The sequence below is a fragment of the Orycteropus afer genome, unplaced genomic scaffold (genome assembly GCF_000298275.1).
Source record: "Orycteropus afer afer isolate SDZICR_OR568_19922 unplaced genomic scaffold, OryAfe1.0 scaffold00209, whole genome shotgun sequence".
NCBI classification, from domain to species: Eukaryota; Metazoa; Chordata; class Mammalia; order Tubulidentata; family Orycteropodidae; genus Orycteropus; species Orycteropus afer.
In genome coordinates, this window is record NW_006921796.1 from 5,087,230 (window position 1) to 5,100,707 (window position 13,478).

Here is a 13,478-nt window from a genome sequence, read left to right on the forward strand (position 1 = left end):
CGTCTCACCTAGTTTGGTCGTGTTGTCAGAAGGGACCATTCTCTGGTAAAGCAGAAGGTCAGCAAACAAGAGGAAGACCCTCAAAGAGAATGGACTGACACAGTGGCTGCAACAATGGGCTCAAACATAGCAATGACTGTGAGGATGGTGCGGGACCAGGCAGTTTCCTTCTGTTGCACGCAGGGTCGCTGTAAGTCAGAGCCAACTTGATGGTATCTAAAAACAGCGACAAAGACACATGATAACTAAATGCTTGGATTTTCTTTTACTGGGATGATTAGTGAAATCTGAATAAGGTCTGTAAATTAGATCATACTATCAGTTATTAATTTTCCTGATTTCCATCATTGTACTGTGGTTGTATAAGAGAATTACTTGTTTTGAGGAAATGGCACCCTGCAGTATTTAGAATAATATATAAAAGCATGTATACAGAAAGAATAAAGCAAATGTAGTAAAATGTTAACATTTGAGGAATTTGAAGGTAGGGTATATAAGAATGTTTTGTACTATTTATGAAAGTTTGCTGTCAATCTGAAATTAAAATTCTAAAAATAATAAAACAAGTTGAAATAAAATACATTCTAACACAGCTATATAGTTAAAACTGAGTACTGTATTAAAAGGACTGGCAGATTTTGAAGAAGATCATTGCTGTCTGTTTCTGTTCAGGTAACGCCCTTGACCGCTTTGAAGTTTGCAGAGCTCTCTGTTAAAGCTGGCTTCCCGAAAGGGGTAATCAACATAATTCCTGGCTCAGGTAAACCATCAAATAACCCACGTGCTATAACCAGTGAAAGGGATGGGAATTACTGAGTGGCTGTTTTCCCACTGCAGTCTTGTCTTGAATTATAACTATATCAAAACTAAATACAGTTTACCAAACAGTTGATTTAATGATAAATATACTTACGATGTGCTAATCTAAAAGTGGAAATAGATTAGAGGCTGGCACAGATGGTACGTTGTAAAACTACCCTAAAGTGGCTCATTTTCAGCTTCCAAATAATATTTTGAAAGACAAAAGCCAAGCCTTGGCTGACAATTGCACAGAGGATGTCATGTTGGATTTTTTTGTGTGTGTGTCAGTTTGTAATTAATACAGAAATATAAAACTTAAGGTTTTAATGAGAGCTTAGACATGTACTTCAGCTCTGGTAGCATAGTGCCTAAGGCACTTGACTGCTAAGCAGAAGGCTGGCAGTTCAAACCCTCCAGCCACTCCTCGGAAGAAAGATGGGGCAATCTATTTCTGTAGTGATACTGCCTCAAAAACCCAAGGAGGGGTCACTACGAGTCGGGTTCGACTCAATGGCACATAACAACAACAATCACCGTAAGTAGAACTTGTGTTGTGTTTTCATTTATGTTCCATTCCCTACTTCAACAGGTGGCATAGTAGGACAACGGCTTTCTGAACATCCAGATGTCCGCAAACTTGGCTTCACCGGTTCCACTCTTATTGGCAAACAGATAATGAAGAGGTATTGATTTTAGCGTATCAATTTGCTGCAGAGTCTGTTAAACTTTTCTTCTTCTTTTTTTTTTAAATAGATAGATTTTGGAGGGGGCCAAACCACATCAAATTTAGAAGAAAAATCCATTTATCACTGCTGGGTATTTAAATATAATAAAATACTTCCCAAAATGTTAAAGCCCATAGACAGTAAAACTAAAACTATATGAAAATTCCGCACTCCACTGCTAGCTTGAACATTCCAGTGCACGCGCACACACACACACACACACACAATTTTTTTTGGTGCTAAAATTGCAGCCCAAATTATTTTTGAAGCATAGCTAAGAAATCAAAAAGATGTATAAATGGCAAATCTAGATTCTTTATAAAATAAACTCTTAAAGAAAAATCACAGTGGTTAAAGCATGTCAATGGAATGGAATACTGTGCAGTTACTGTGTCATGGAGCATGATGAATAACAGAATCTTGTTAAAATGGGTCACTGGAAAGAACCATAAAATGGGAAATTATTTATAGTGGGTGAGCCCAACTATGTTTAACAAAGCAAAGCTATGTCAGCCCCCAGGCCTGAAGTAAGTATAACAAAATGGTAAAAAACAGTGATCAATGAGCCAAGGAATGGAATTTTGTGAGTTTTTTCTTCTTTCTGCATTTTTTTTTTTTTTTTTTTGGCCATTTTCCTAATGTTTTAAACAAGAATACTTTTATAAGAAGGGGAAAATAGCCAACACACTTGTATAAATTGCTGATTGATTCCCAGTGCTCCAGTAATCTAATTAGAGGTGGAATTCCCCTGCCAAGCATTTGTTACCAAAATTCCTGTTTAAATAAACTGCATTTTCCCATGAGAATCTCCAATTATTTGACTACAAAATTTTCAAAAACTCTTTATTATAGAAAATTCTAACATATACTAAGCATACAGTGTGACATAACCAACTCTCACGTGCTCAGCAGCCAGGTTCAACAATTAGCACCATTCTACCATTTGTGTTTTAACTTTGAAAATGTTTCTTAGTATTTCTGAGGTTCAATCTCATTACAGGCAGTCCCTGGGTTACCAACATCCAATTTAGGGACAATACGTACTTGCCCTAATGTTATGTAAATTTGCCTTCCACTTTGAACTGATTGAATCAATCTCTAGTTAAGTTTAAAACAGTCCCTTCAACATGGTAACTAGTAACTATTGTTATTACAGCATTTATTGCAATTTTTACTTAAGTGTTATTCCTTTTAGATATGGCATGTATTCATACCTAGTGATAATCTATAGTTACAAAACAAGTCAATGAGCAAGATAGAGAGAGACTAATGTTGACTTTTTGCTGGTTGTTTTTTTTTTGTTTGTTTCCAGCTGTGCTGTGAGCAACTTGAAGAAAGTTTCTCTTGAGCTTGGTGGCAAATCACCACTTATAATTTTCAATGACTGTGAACTTGACAAGGCAGTGAGAATGGTAAGAGTGGGTCATGTGCAAGTCAATAGGAGCTTACTTCCAAAATCCATCGTACCTCTTTATCCAATATCTTGAAAGAAGATTTGGTTTTGTCTAGTCATAAACAAAAATCTTCTTTATGTTTAGATTTGGGAGTATTCAGAGCACTTAATTTTTAAAATAAAGTGTTTATCATTTGTTTCATTGAAGTGTTTTTAAAATGTAGTGTTAAGTCATAACCAAAAACAAAACCCACTGCCATCAAGTCAATTCCGACTCATGGAGACCCCAATTGTGTTTACACGCAGTAAATCTTTATGGAAGTAGATCACCTCATCTTCCTTCCAGAAAGTGGCTGGTGGGTTTGAACTGCCAGCCTTCTGGTTAACAATCAAATGCCTTAGGCACCGACCATCACAGTTCCTTCCATAATCCATTACATTTTTAGCAGCATCAGGCTGAATGTTAGTCTTTACTAGACATCTTGTACTCATGGTTGTACATCAATAAAAAGGAATGGATAAACGTGGTTAACTGAAATAATTGAAAACAAGGAGAAAATCCTAGTGTGGTGGTTATAGAGGGCCACTCTTTTCCTTTCCTAAATTTGAATATTTAGTAAATAGTGAGTTTGAGATTAGCCACCATCAGATTCTTGAAAGAGAAGCTTTATATTAAGCACCACAGGATGTTGTTGTTGTCATTATGTGCCATCGAGTCGGTCTCGACTCATAGCAACCCCTCCTTGGGTTTCCAAGGCAGTATCACTACGGAAGTAGATTGCCCAACCTTCCTTCTGAGGAGTGGCTGGTGGGTTTGAACTGCCGGCCTTCTGGTTAGCAGTCAAGTGCCTTAGGCACTACGTTACCAGAGCATCACAAGATAGAAACATGTAAATTTGAAGAATCCTAACTCTGTCATTGTTGGCTGTCCCTGAGTCCATTCTTACTTGTGGTGTCCCCATGAGTGCAGAGTAAAATTGCTCTGTAGGGTTTCCAAGGCTTTGACCTTTCAGAAGCAGATAGATCACCAGGCCTATGCTTTGAGGTACTTGTGCGTGGGTTCAAACCGCCAACCTTTTGGCTAGTAGTTGAGCATTTAATCACTGTGCCATCTAGGGAGTCCTTTCTACCATCGAGGGACCCACGGTGCAAGGTAATTAACATACTTTTGAGATGATTAAAGATAGTAAAATGTATATACAGGGGAAACAGGTGTTATCTTGCAAAGTCTGTTATATTTTTTACCCTGTCCAGAGAGGTTCCCAGGAGGTGAATTAGAAACTAGATTTGGAAGGGAAGATGCACCAGACTTTATTGTTCTTTCAAATCTGTCATCTATGAGAGCCTTCATTTCAAAGATTTTTTCAAATCTCCCTGAAAAATAAATTTTCCCCTTTTTTTGTGTGTGGTATGGAAGCTTTCCAAACAATGGTGATTTATACAAAGTGATTTAGAAATTTTAAAAGCAAAATTTGATACTGCCGCATTACATTTACATTTATGGAAGGATTTAGGTTTTAGCTACACAAATTAGTCCTTAATGGTGAGTCCTTATCATTACACACATTTTTTTTAAGTGCTAATGAACCAAAAGGGAGAAAGGAGAAACAAAATCCCTTAAAAACATGCTAGATCAAAACTAAATATCGCTAAGTAGTTCTCATCACTAACTAGGCCAAGGGGATTGTGTTTTCTACAACTTCTCTGTGTTGTCTGCTATCTTTCAAACTGCAATTTGAGGACAATCTTGACCTTCCCAAATTATGTAAACAGTATTTTCTCTTCTGCTTCCAAAGGGTATGGGAGCAGTATTTTTCAATAAAGGAGAGAACTGTATTGCAGCCGGGCGCTTATTTGTGGAAGAATCCATCCATGATGAATTTGTGACGAGAGTGGTAAGGCATCTGAACAGCTCAGTGAATTGTACAGAAATTGTTTTTACCTGAAAAGTACTTCCTGGACTAGTACTGTATTTTTAAGCATGATAAGAGTATTATTGTTATATATTAAACGCAAGATGGACTATACAGAGTTGCCAAGCACTCTGAAACCTAACCAAGCTTTAAGTCCTTTATTTCCAGGGTCGAGAGGTGGCTCATGCCAAAAAGGACTCTCGACCCAGAAGAGCAGCTTCACAGGGTTTATAAAGATAAAACCCACAAGCAGGTGGGTGTAATATTGAGTGTCTCTTTTCTATCCTTTGCAAGCAGTCTTTTACAGAAGCAGAAAGCAATGTTAAACTTAATTTAGTAAATAACACCTGTAAAGAAACTCCTTGGCATTGTGGTTAGGCCTCATCCACTCTGGGAGCTTCAACTAGGACACAGCCTTTGCAAGCTGACTTTTATAGAAGCTGAAAAAGCATACTTGCTCTAGCAAGTCACACCTATAGGCAACACTTAGCACTGTGGTCTGTCTCTGTGGTTGGCACAGGGGCTTAACTAGGTCTCCATGTTCTGCCAGAATGGATGGGGAGACTAGGCCTTCAGTTGAAACAGGATGGGGTGGTCTAGACCTGTAGCTTAAGAAAAAAAAAAAAAACTTTATGGGGGCATCAGTGTGTCAAGATGGAGTCAGATAAGCTATCTGGTTCATCACATTATGATTAGTGTTAAAACAACAAGTCCTTACATTTTATAGCTGCATACTGACGTATTTACAGATTAAATTATATGTCTGGAATTCGCTTCAAAATAACACAGGAGGGGAGGCAGTGACTTGGTAATTATTGAAGCTGAGTAAAAGGTACAGGGAGGGTTCATTATATGTATATTTTTATAAATTTTATAAATTTTTGTAATAAAAAGTTAGGGATCTAAATAAAAACTTGATTAAAGTCTATTTAAGAGTTGTTATAACCTATATCCTGTTGTGCATTTACATCATATGAGATCTTTGATGTTTGTGGGAAATATATTCTTAAATTTTAAAAATCCCTAAAATGATTATAAGAGATGTGCTGCTAAATACTTACAAATCCTCAATTCACAGTTAGCAGGGCAGCATATAATTCCCCTACTAAAGAAATAAAACAAGCAAATAAATAGTCCCTGTAGATGGATCAGGATTCCATAAATATGAGCCACTTATAGGACAATTAAGATGAATTCTGTGACCAAAGTCAATTCTAAACTACACTACATTTTGTCATTGGATGATAATGTTAATCATGAATTTGCTTAGATTCACAAAACTACAACATAGCCTTTTTTTCAGTCAATTATTCATCCCCTGCACCCCTAAACAAACGAAGGTGTCCTTCCTTCATGAGAGGGGAGATCAAGGAAGCCATACAGAGAGGCAGCTGGGGGCAGCCAGGTGGGCAGTGGCTCCCTCCTGAACATCACAACATCATTCGCATTTGTGCCTCAGCAGAATTACAACTGACAGTACACATGTCATGGGCTTCAGGGTCACCCACACATAGTTGGCATTTTTAATGCTGAGACCAGAAATGTCAAGGACTTGATATATCTGGTCCATCAATGTACATATATAGCACACACACTATTTGTAGTCACTCACTGATTCAATGGCTGTTTCTTGAGTACCTACCAAGTACCAAGAGCACTGTGCTAGGTGCTAGGAATACAAAGGGAAACAAGGCAGAGTTCCTGCCCACACAGAGCTTCTAGTCCAGCACAGGGCCCTGTGCACGGTACCAAGGCATTACTGCCAGCCCTAATTCATGGCCCTGCTAGGCAACAGTAACTCCCATTCTTTTCTTCTGTTAGAATAGGACTTAACATTAGAAAAGCAGAAATAAATTAAGACAGCTGAGGACCACAAGAAGTGACTACAAAGACATGTCAGTGATGAACATTGTATGGTAAAGATTGGTTCTCATCTGAAGATTCTGGCAATTCCTCTGGCATGACTGTACCATAAGAATTCCACAAGAACAGTTGGCCACATTTGGAGAGGGAAAAAAAGATTATTAAACAACATGGTCATTTTAGAAATTATTTTGCCATGAAGAAGATTAGAAAACTTCTAGAACATCAGCTTGCTGTTATAATGGATTAACATTGAGGGAGATTTTCATGTAGCACACTCGTAGGAAGAAAGATGGGGCAATCTACTTCCATAGTGATACTGCCTCAGAAACCCGAAGAGGGGTCGCTATGAGTCGAGTCCAACTTGACAGCACATAACAACAACTTCCTTGTTGAAGCTAAACAACACATTTATAAATGGCTTAGTGCAACATCCACTACCTGGTAGAAACTCAGTCAAGGGTACCCATTATTATTATTAACAGTGAATTGTGTTTTGTGAACTGGGTGACATACAGGTAGAAGAAATTAAAAAGATGAAAATTGGTGACCCACTTGACAGATCTACTGATCATGGACCCCAAAATCATAAGGCCCATCTGGAAAAGCTTCTGCAGTACTGTGAAGCTGGAGTGAAAGAGGGCGCCACCTTGGTATATGGGGGAAGACAAGTCCAAAGGCCAGGTAAGATCAGCTCCATGGGAGGTTTACGGGGCGCTTGTCTTCTTAAGTTGGAATGGATGATAACAATGTTCATTGCAGCACCATCTTACTTCAAAAAGCAAATAGAAGAATTTATATTATGGTCAGAAGAATTAATTTCTAGATCCTGCTTGACTACTTACAAGCTATGGCACCTTGGATAACAGTTTTTCTGAGCCTCAGTTCCCTTCTCCATAAAATGGGATGAAATATGCACATTCTGCTTTACAGATGGGTGAGAACCAAATAACCCAATGGACACGATGGGTCCTTAGCTGTAGAAGAATCAAGTGTGCTTGAGAACGACGTTACTTAAACACTGGAGATATTGATTCTTGGCCCTGGGAGACTATCTTAGCAAACACAGCTGATTCCTGTTGTCTACAGAGGACCTGTTACTGCAATATGGGAATGGCTCAATGGTGTGAGACTCAAAAGGAGAGAAAGACAACTACAAAAACTCTTTCCACTATTGCACGTGGTTTGTGCACTAACACCTTACTCCAAAGATTGTTAACTAGAAGGAAAAAAAAATTAACATTTATCCTAGATTTCCTATAAGAACTGAATTTCAAGTTAACTACATAGCTGATTAAGGAGACTCCACAGAAAAAATTCCTGTGCATCAAGGTAGAATGATAGAATTAGGAAGAGCACCATTTTGTACCCATCATTTAATGATGTTATTGATTTGGCAATGATCATCAATAAATTAAAGTTACTAGGTGAAAGGTTGATAGGAACGTGGGTATTTGCAAGGTATCACAGTATCACCCCTGAGACTGCTTGCCATTCATAAGGGAAAAACCTAGCTCTACAATGGAGGAGGCAGGCTCCCACCACCTGAAACCATAGGTCAATCTTAGCATCACTGAAGGAGGGTGTGGTGGTTATGTTTTTGTGTCAACTTGGCTGGGCCTGGTTAAGTGGCTGGGCAGCTGGATGTAGTATTCCCCATGATGAGACTAGTGATCAACTCCATGGTGGAATCTACTGTGAGCACCTGAGTAGCTACCTTTGGGTATGTGGTCTGCTTCCCGTGTATAAGCAGCAGCTTTGGAAATGGTCTCTAGCTTATGGCACTTTTGGACCCTGCATGTAGCCATGTCGTTGTTCAGCAGCTTGCCATGCTCTGCTGACCTTGGGACTTACAATGGACTTAAATTAATGACCTGCCGTGTGGTTTGGTAACATTGGGACTGTGCCTTTTTACTTGTCAACCATGGGCTTGTCAGCCTCAGCAGCCAGCAGCTGAGTGAAGATATGCCTCTAGTTCCAGTGGGCCGGGAGCAGGAGGCAGAGCTGGACCCCACGGCTGAGGGGCTTTCATCTAACCCCTAGAGCCTGGCACTTTGAACTTGGACTTAAAGCCTCCAAACTGTGAGGGAATAAACTCCTGTTTGCTAAGGCCATCCTATTTGTGGTATATTCCTGTCAGAGTGGCACTAGGTAACCAGAACAGAGGGACAACTGAATATTATGTGTTTCCTGATGGATGCAATGTGTTTACAGAGCATCACCAATAAAGTATGCTTGCCAAAAATGTTTAACTTGAATCTAACCATGCCTTTAGGTGAGACTTTCCATTTACAAGAATTATGAGGGGATGGGAGCTCTGGTAGCATAGTGCCTAAGGCATTTGACTGCTAACCAGAAGGCTGAAGATTCAAACCCACCAGCCACACCTCAGAAGGAAGGTCGGGCAATCTACTTATGTAGAGACACTGCCTCGGAAACCCAAGGAGGGGTCTCTCTGAGTTGTAATCGACTCAACAGCAGTGAGATTTTTTTGGTTTAAGGGAACAAATTAAATAATATCCCGAGGAGCAATGAACAATCTAAAATGTAAGATATTATACAGGACAATGAATTTGATCTCTTTTACAAAACAATGGCATGAAAAAATAAGGGGAGAGGGGAAAAGTTTCTGGATTAAAAGATGAGAGCTAAGGAACCTGATGAACCACAGTGAAAAGTAGAGGGTTGTAACTGTCAGATATTAATTGACATTACCCAATGGCAAGATCACAGGCTTTAATTTACAGTACTTACATAGCAGTTCAAGAAATTCTGGTGGTACAGTGCTTAAGGCATTTGGCTGCTAACCAGAAGGTTGGTGATTCAAACTCACTAGTCACTCTGCCAAAGGAAGATGAAGCAATCTACTTCTGTAAAGATTTACTGCCTTAGAAACCCAAGGGGGATCGCTATCAGTTGGAAACAACTCAATGGCAGTGGGTTTGTTTTTGTTTTTGTTTTTCCTAGCAGTTAGGATACAAATGAATTGAGGAGTTGGCCTCCCTAGACCCCATCCCAGGGTGAGCTGATAGAAAATCTCTTCTGCACATGTAAGTTTCCAAGTTTATTTTGAAGGTGAAAAGTCCCAGAGGCAAAGGGGTCTAAGGAACTGGGCAAAAGAGGAAGAGGAAGGGGGCTTTGTTCAGCTGCGCCTGCCCTGACCATCCTGTTGCCAAGCTCTGTTTACGGTCAAACAGCATGGCAGCCCTGTGACCATGGATCATGACCAGAAAGAACATTTCTCCCCCCACTAGCTGTTACGGTTGGATGCCGTTGAATAGATCTGACTCCCAGTGACCCTATTGAACAGGGTAAAACTGTCCCATAGGGTTTCCTGAGCTGTAATCTTTACAGGGCAGATCGCCAGTCTTTTTTCTCCCACGGAACTCCTGGTGGGTTTAAACCGCTGACCTTTCAATTAGAAGCCAAATGCTTAACCATTCCACCAGCAGGGCTCCTACCCCAACTAGGCTACAAAATTAATTACTTTAGTGCAATTAAGTAGTCATAGGTGGTCATAGAGACAGAGAAAGTTACTGCGGATTCAGAATAAGGAGGAAGGCTTCTCTGACAAGGAGAAGGGACTGGCAGAGAGAGACCCAGTTCCCAGCCTATCAGAGAATAAATACCCTGAGCCCAAAGCCTCAGTTTAGGCATCTGGGATGGGAACCTCAAAGACAAGCCACCCTCCCAGTACAACCCACTACAATGTGTACAACTTACTTGAATTGTGATTCAAACAAATTAAGTATAAAAAAGATATTTTTGAGACAATCAGGGAAACTGAAATACACACTATGAATAAAAGATTAGCACTGATTTTGTTAGGTATGATAATGTATCGTGGTTATTTGAGAAATTGTCTCTATTTTTATAGATTTGTACAGAAATACTTGGGAGTTGTAGTTTAATACATTCCAGAAAGGAAAAAAGTGAATCATACATAGCAAAATATAAACATTCATTTCACTATAACATTGTTTTCTCTACTTTTACCTAGATTTGAAATTTTTATAATAAAAACATTGAAAAATAACCTAGGAATGCTAATGCCAAATAAAGAAATGAGTTTTCCTGACCCAGAAGGGAAGAAAAATAATTATAATGTAATTAGACAAGAGTACTATTAATTGAAAAATGCCCTGTAATTAAAGTTCTTTTCTTCTTTTCATTCAATAGGCTTTTTTATGGAACCAACTGTGTTCACAGACGTGGAAGACCACATGTACCTTGCCAAAGAGGAATCCTTTGGGCCTATTATGGTTATTTCTAAATTCCAAAATGGGTATGTTCTTCAGGTACAATTTAACTTAGGTTTTCATTAGATTAAATTTTTTTTCCTCTATCATTTTGCTATATAGAAAGCAGAAAATCAAATAACTTGTTATTGCCTAATAAATCAAGCATAATTAATTAAATAATTAGAAGAGAATACTTTTACTAATCAATGTAGATCATAATATATTTTTGCTTTTTAACTTTAAATAATACTTAACATGATGGGATTTTTCATTGGTTACATTTTAGTTTTTGTATAATTGACATTTTAAATGTATGTAAAAAAGGTAAATAACTGAGAAATAAGAGAACCAGTTTTCATGCTTACATTCCTAGGAAAGGCCCAAACCAAACCAAACCCACTGGCATCAAGTTGATTCTCACTCATAGAGACCCTATAGGACAGAGTAGAACTGCCCCATAGGGTTTCTAAGGCTGTACATCTTTATGGAAGCAGACTGCCTCATCTTTCTCCCACAGAGTGGCTGGTGGATTCAAACCACTGACTTTTGGTTAGCAGCTGAATTCTTTAACCACTGTGCTACTAGAGCTCCTTCTAGGAAAAGCCAAAACCAAACCAAACTCACTGCCGTCGAGTCAGATCCAACTCACAGCGACCCCTCCTTGGGTTTCCAAGGCAGTATCACTACAGAAGTAGATTGCCCCATCTTCCTTCTGAGGAGTGGCCGGTGGGTTTGAACCGCCAGCCTTCTGGTTAGCAGTCAAGTGCCTTAGGCACTACACTACCAGAGCTCCTTCTAGGAAAGGCAGCATCTGTGAAATCTGATTTTCCCAAAGAGAAGCTCCTGCTGTCATAGAAGATTACGTCCCCAAGAGCCTGGTACTCAATTTTTTATAGAAGTGTCCACAGTCACCATATGTTAACTGTATTTGTTACTTGATATGAAACTTTCTAACCAAAAAAACCAAACTTGCTGCCATCAAGTCGATTCTGACTCATAGCGACCCCCACTGGATTTCCTACAGAAGTAGATCACTCTATCTGCCTTCGGTGGAGTGACTGGTGGGTTTGAACTGCCAGCCTTCTGGTTAGCAGTCAAATGCCTTAGGCCCTGTGCCACCAGAGCTCCTTAAGCTGTCTACAGTGTTTACCACATCAAAGAGGGTCACAAATACTGAGCTCACAAAACAGTATTTAATAGGATTGAGTCTCATGGTGTACTACCCACAATTCTTCAGAATTCTGGCTTTAGGTTTATTTCAACCACTGAGAAGATGAACAAACAAAAAATAAAGAGTTCAGAAGGGCTTGGACTTTGATAGGCACATTCTAAGAGACTTTTGGGGATACTCAGCTGTAATAGGCACTCTGGTGGCATAGTGCCTGAGGCATTTGACTGCTAACCAGAAGGCTAGCGGTTCAAACCCACCAGCCACTCCTTGGAAGGAAGGTTGGGCAATCTACTTCTGTAGTGATACTGCCTCGGAAACCCAAGGAGGGGTCACTATGAGTCGGGCCCAACTGAATGGCAGTGAGGTTTTTTTTTTTCCCCCCCAGCTGTAAGAAATAGCCTTTGACACACTGATCAAAGGATGCCCTGTGATCCCTTATTTCTCATTATGAATTCTCCTAGAGGATAGTTTTTGTGCTAAACATGCAGACATTAGAAGCCAGGTTTTAGGATATAAATGTGGATAATTCACAATCTACCCTCCAGAAAAGGAGCCCTGGTGTCACAGTGGTTAAAGCACTTTGCCACTAACCAAAAGGTCAGCAGTTAGATAGAACCCATCAGCTCTTCTGCAGAAGACAGCCTGCTTCAGTAATAGCCTGGGAAATCCAATGGGTCTCTGTCCTATTGGGTTGCTACGAGTTGGAATTGACTTGAGGCAACTGATTTAGGTTTGGTTGGGTCCTCAAGGAGCTTACTACCTAATGAGGAGACAGACTAGGAGACAATTAGCCCACAGAGGGCCAAGGGCAAGATGGTACAATGAGTAAGGGCAGTCCTCTGCCTCTGCACCTTGTGACCTCTGGGGCCTTGGGCTATTTAATCACTCTGTGCCTCAGTTTCGTTACCTGTAAGACTGAAATAATAACAGTACCTATTTATTTGGGTCATTCTGAGGACTAAGGACTAAGCACGTCAAGTATTTGCTGCCGCTGCTACTGTCATCATTATGCTTACTGTTGCTCTAGAAGGAACCAAGGGATGGTTAGAGCAATGGCACCTCAGCAGTCCTCAACAGAAACAGCATACAGCCATCTTTCTGTCTCTAGTTCAGTCCATAAATACTTGAATCTTTATCGTGGGCAAGGCATTAAGAAGTGTGAGGGTTTTAACAGCATCTCAGTTTATTCCAAGTTAGGTTCCAAATTTCTTGTACAAGTTTAAAATTCAAAATAAGGTCCCTACGTGGTGCAAGCAATTTGCAATCAGCTGCTAATCGAAAGGTTGATGGTTCAAACCCATCCAGTAGTGCTGCAGAAGAAAGGCCTGGAGATCTGCTTCCATAAAAATTACAGCCAAAAAAAAAAAAAAA

The 13,478-nt window shown here is 39.7% G+C and overlaps 1 protein-coding gene across 1 annotated transcript in view; it reads left to right on the top strand.

Moving 5' to 3' along the window:
* The window catches only part of ALDH1L2 (aldehyde dehydrogenase 1 family member L2), a 129,167-nt gene that overhangs the window by 102,742 nt on the left and 12,947 nt on the right, over positions 1 to 13,478 (top strand). Inside the window, exons 10-15 of the mRNA XM_007948256.1 lie at positions 673 to 760; positions 1,391 to 1,484; positions 2,839 to 2,938; positions 4,716 to 4,814; positions 7,214 to 7,379; positions 10,875 to 10,980. Of these exons, the coding sequence (XP_007946447.1) occupies positions 673 to 760; positions 1,391 to 1,484; positions 2,839 to 2,938; positions 4,716 to 4,814; positions 7,214 to 7,379; positions 10,875 to 10,980 (653 nt within the window). The remainder of the gene's footprint in view (positions 1 to 672; positions 761 to 1,390; positions 1,485 to 2,838; positions 2,939 to 4,715; positions 4,815 to 7,213; positions 7,380 to 10,874; positions 10,981 to 13,478) is intronic.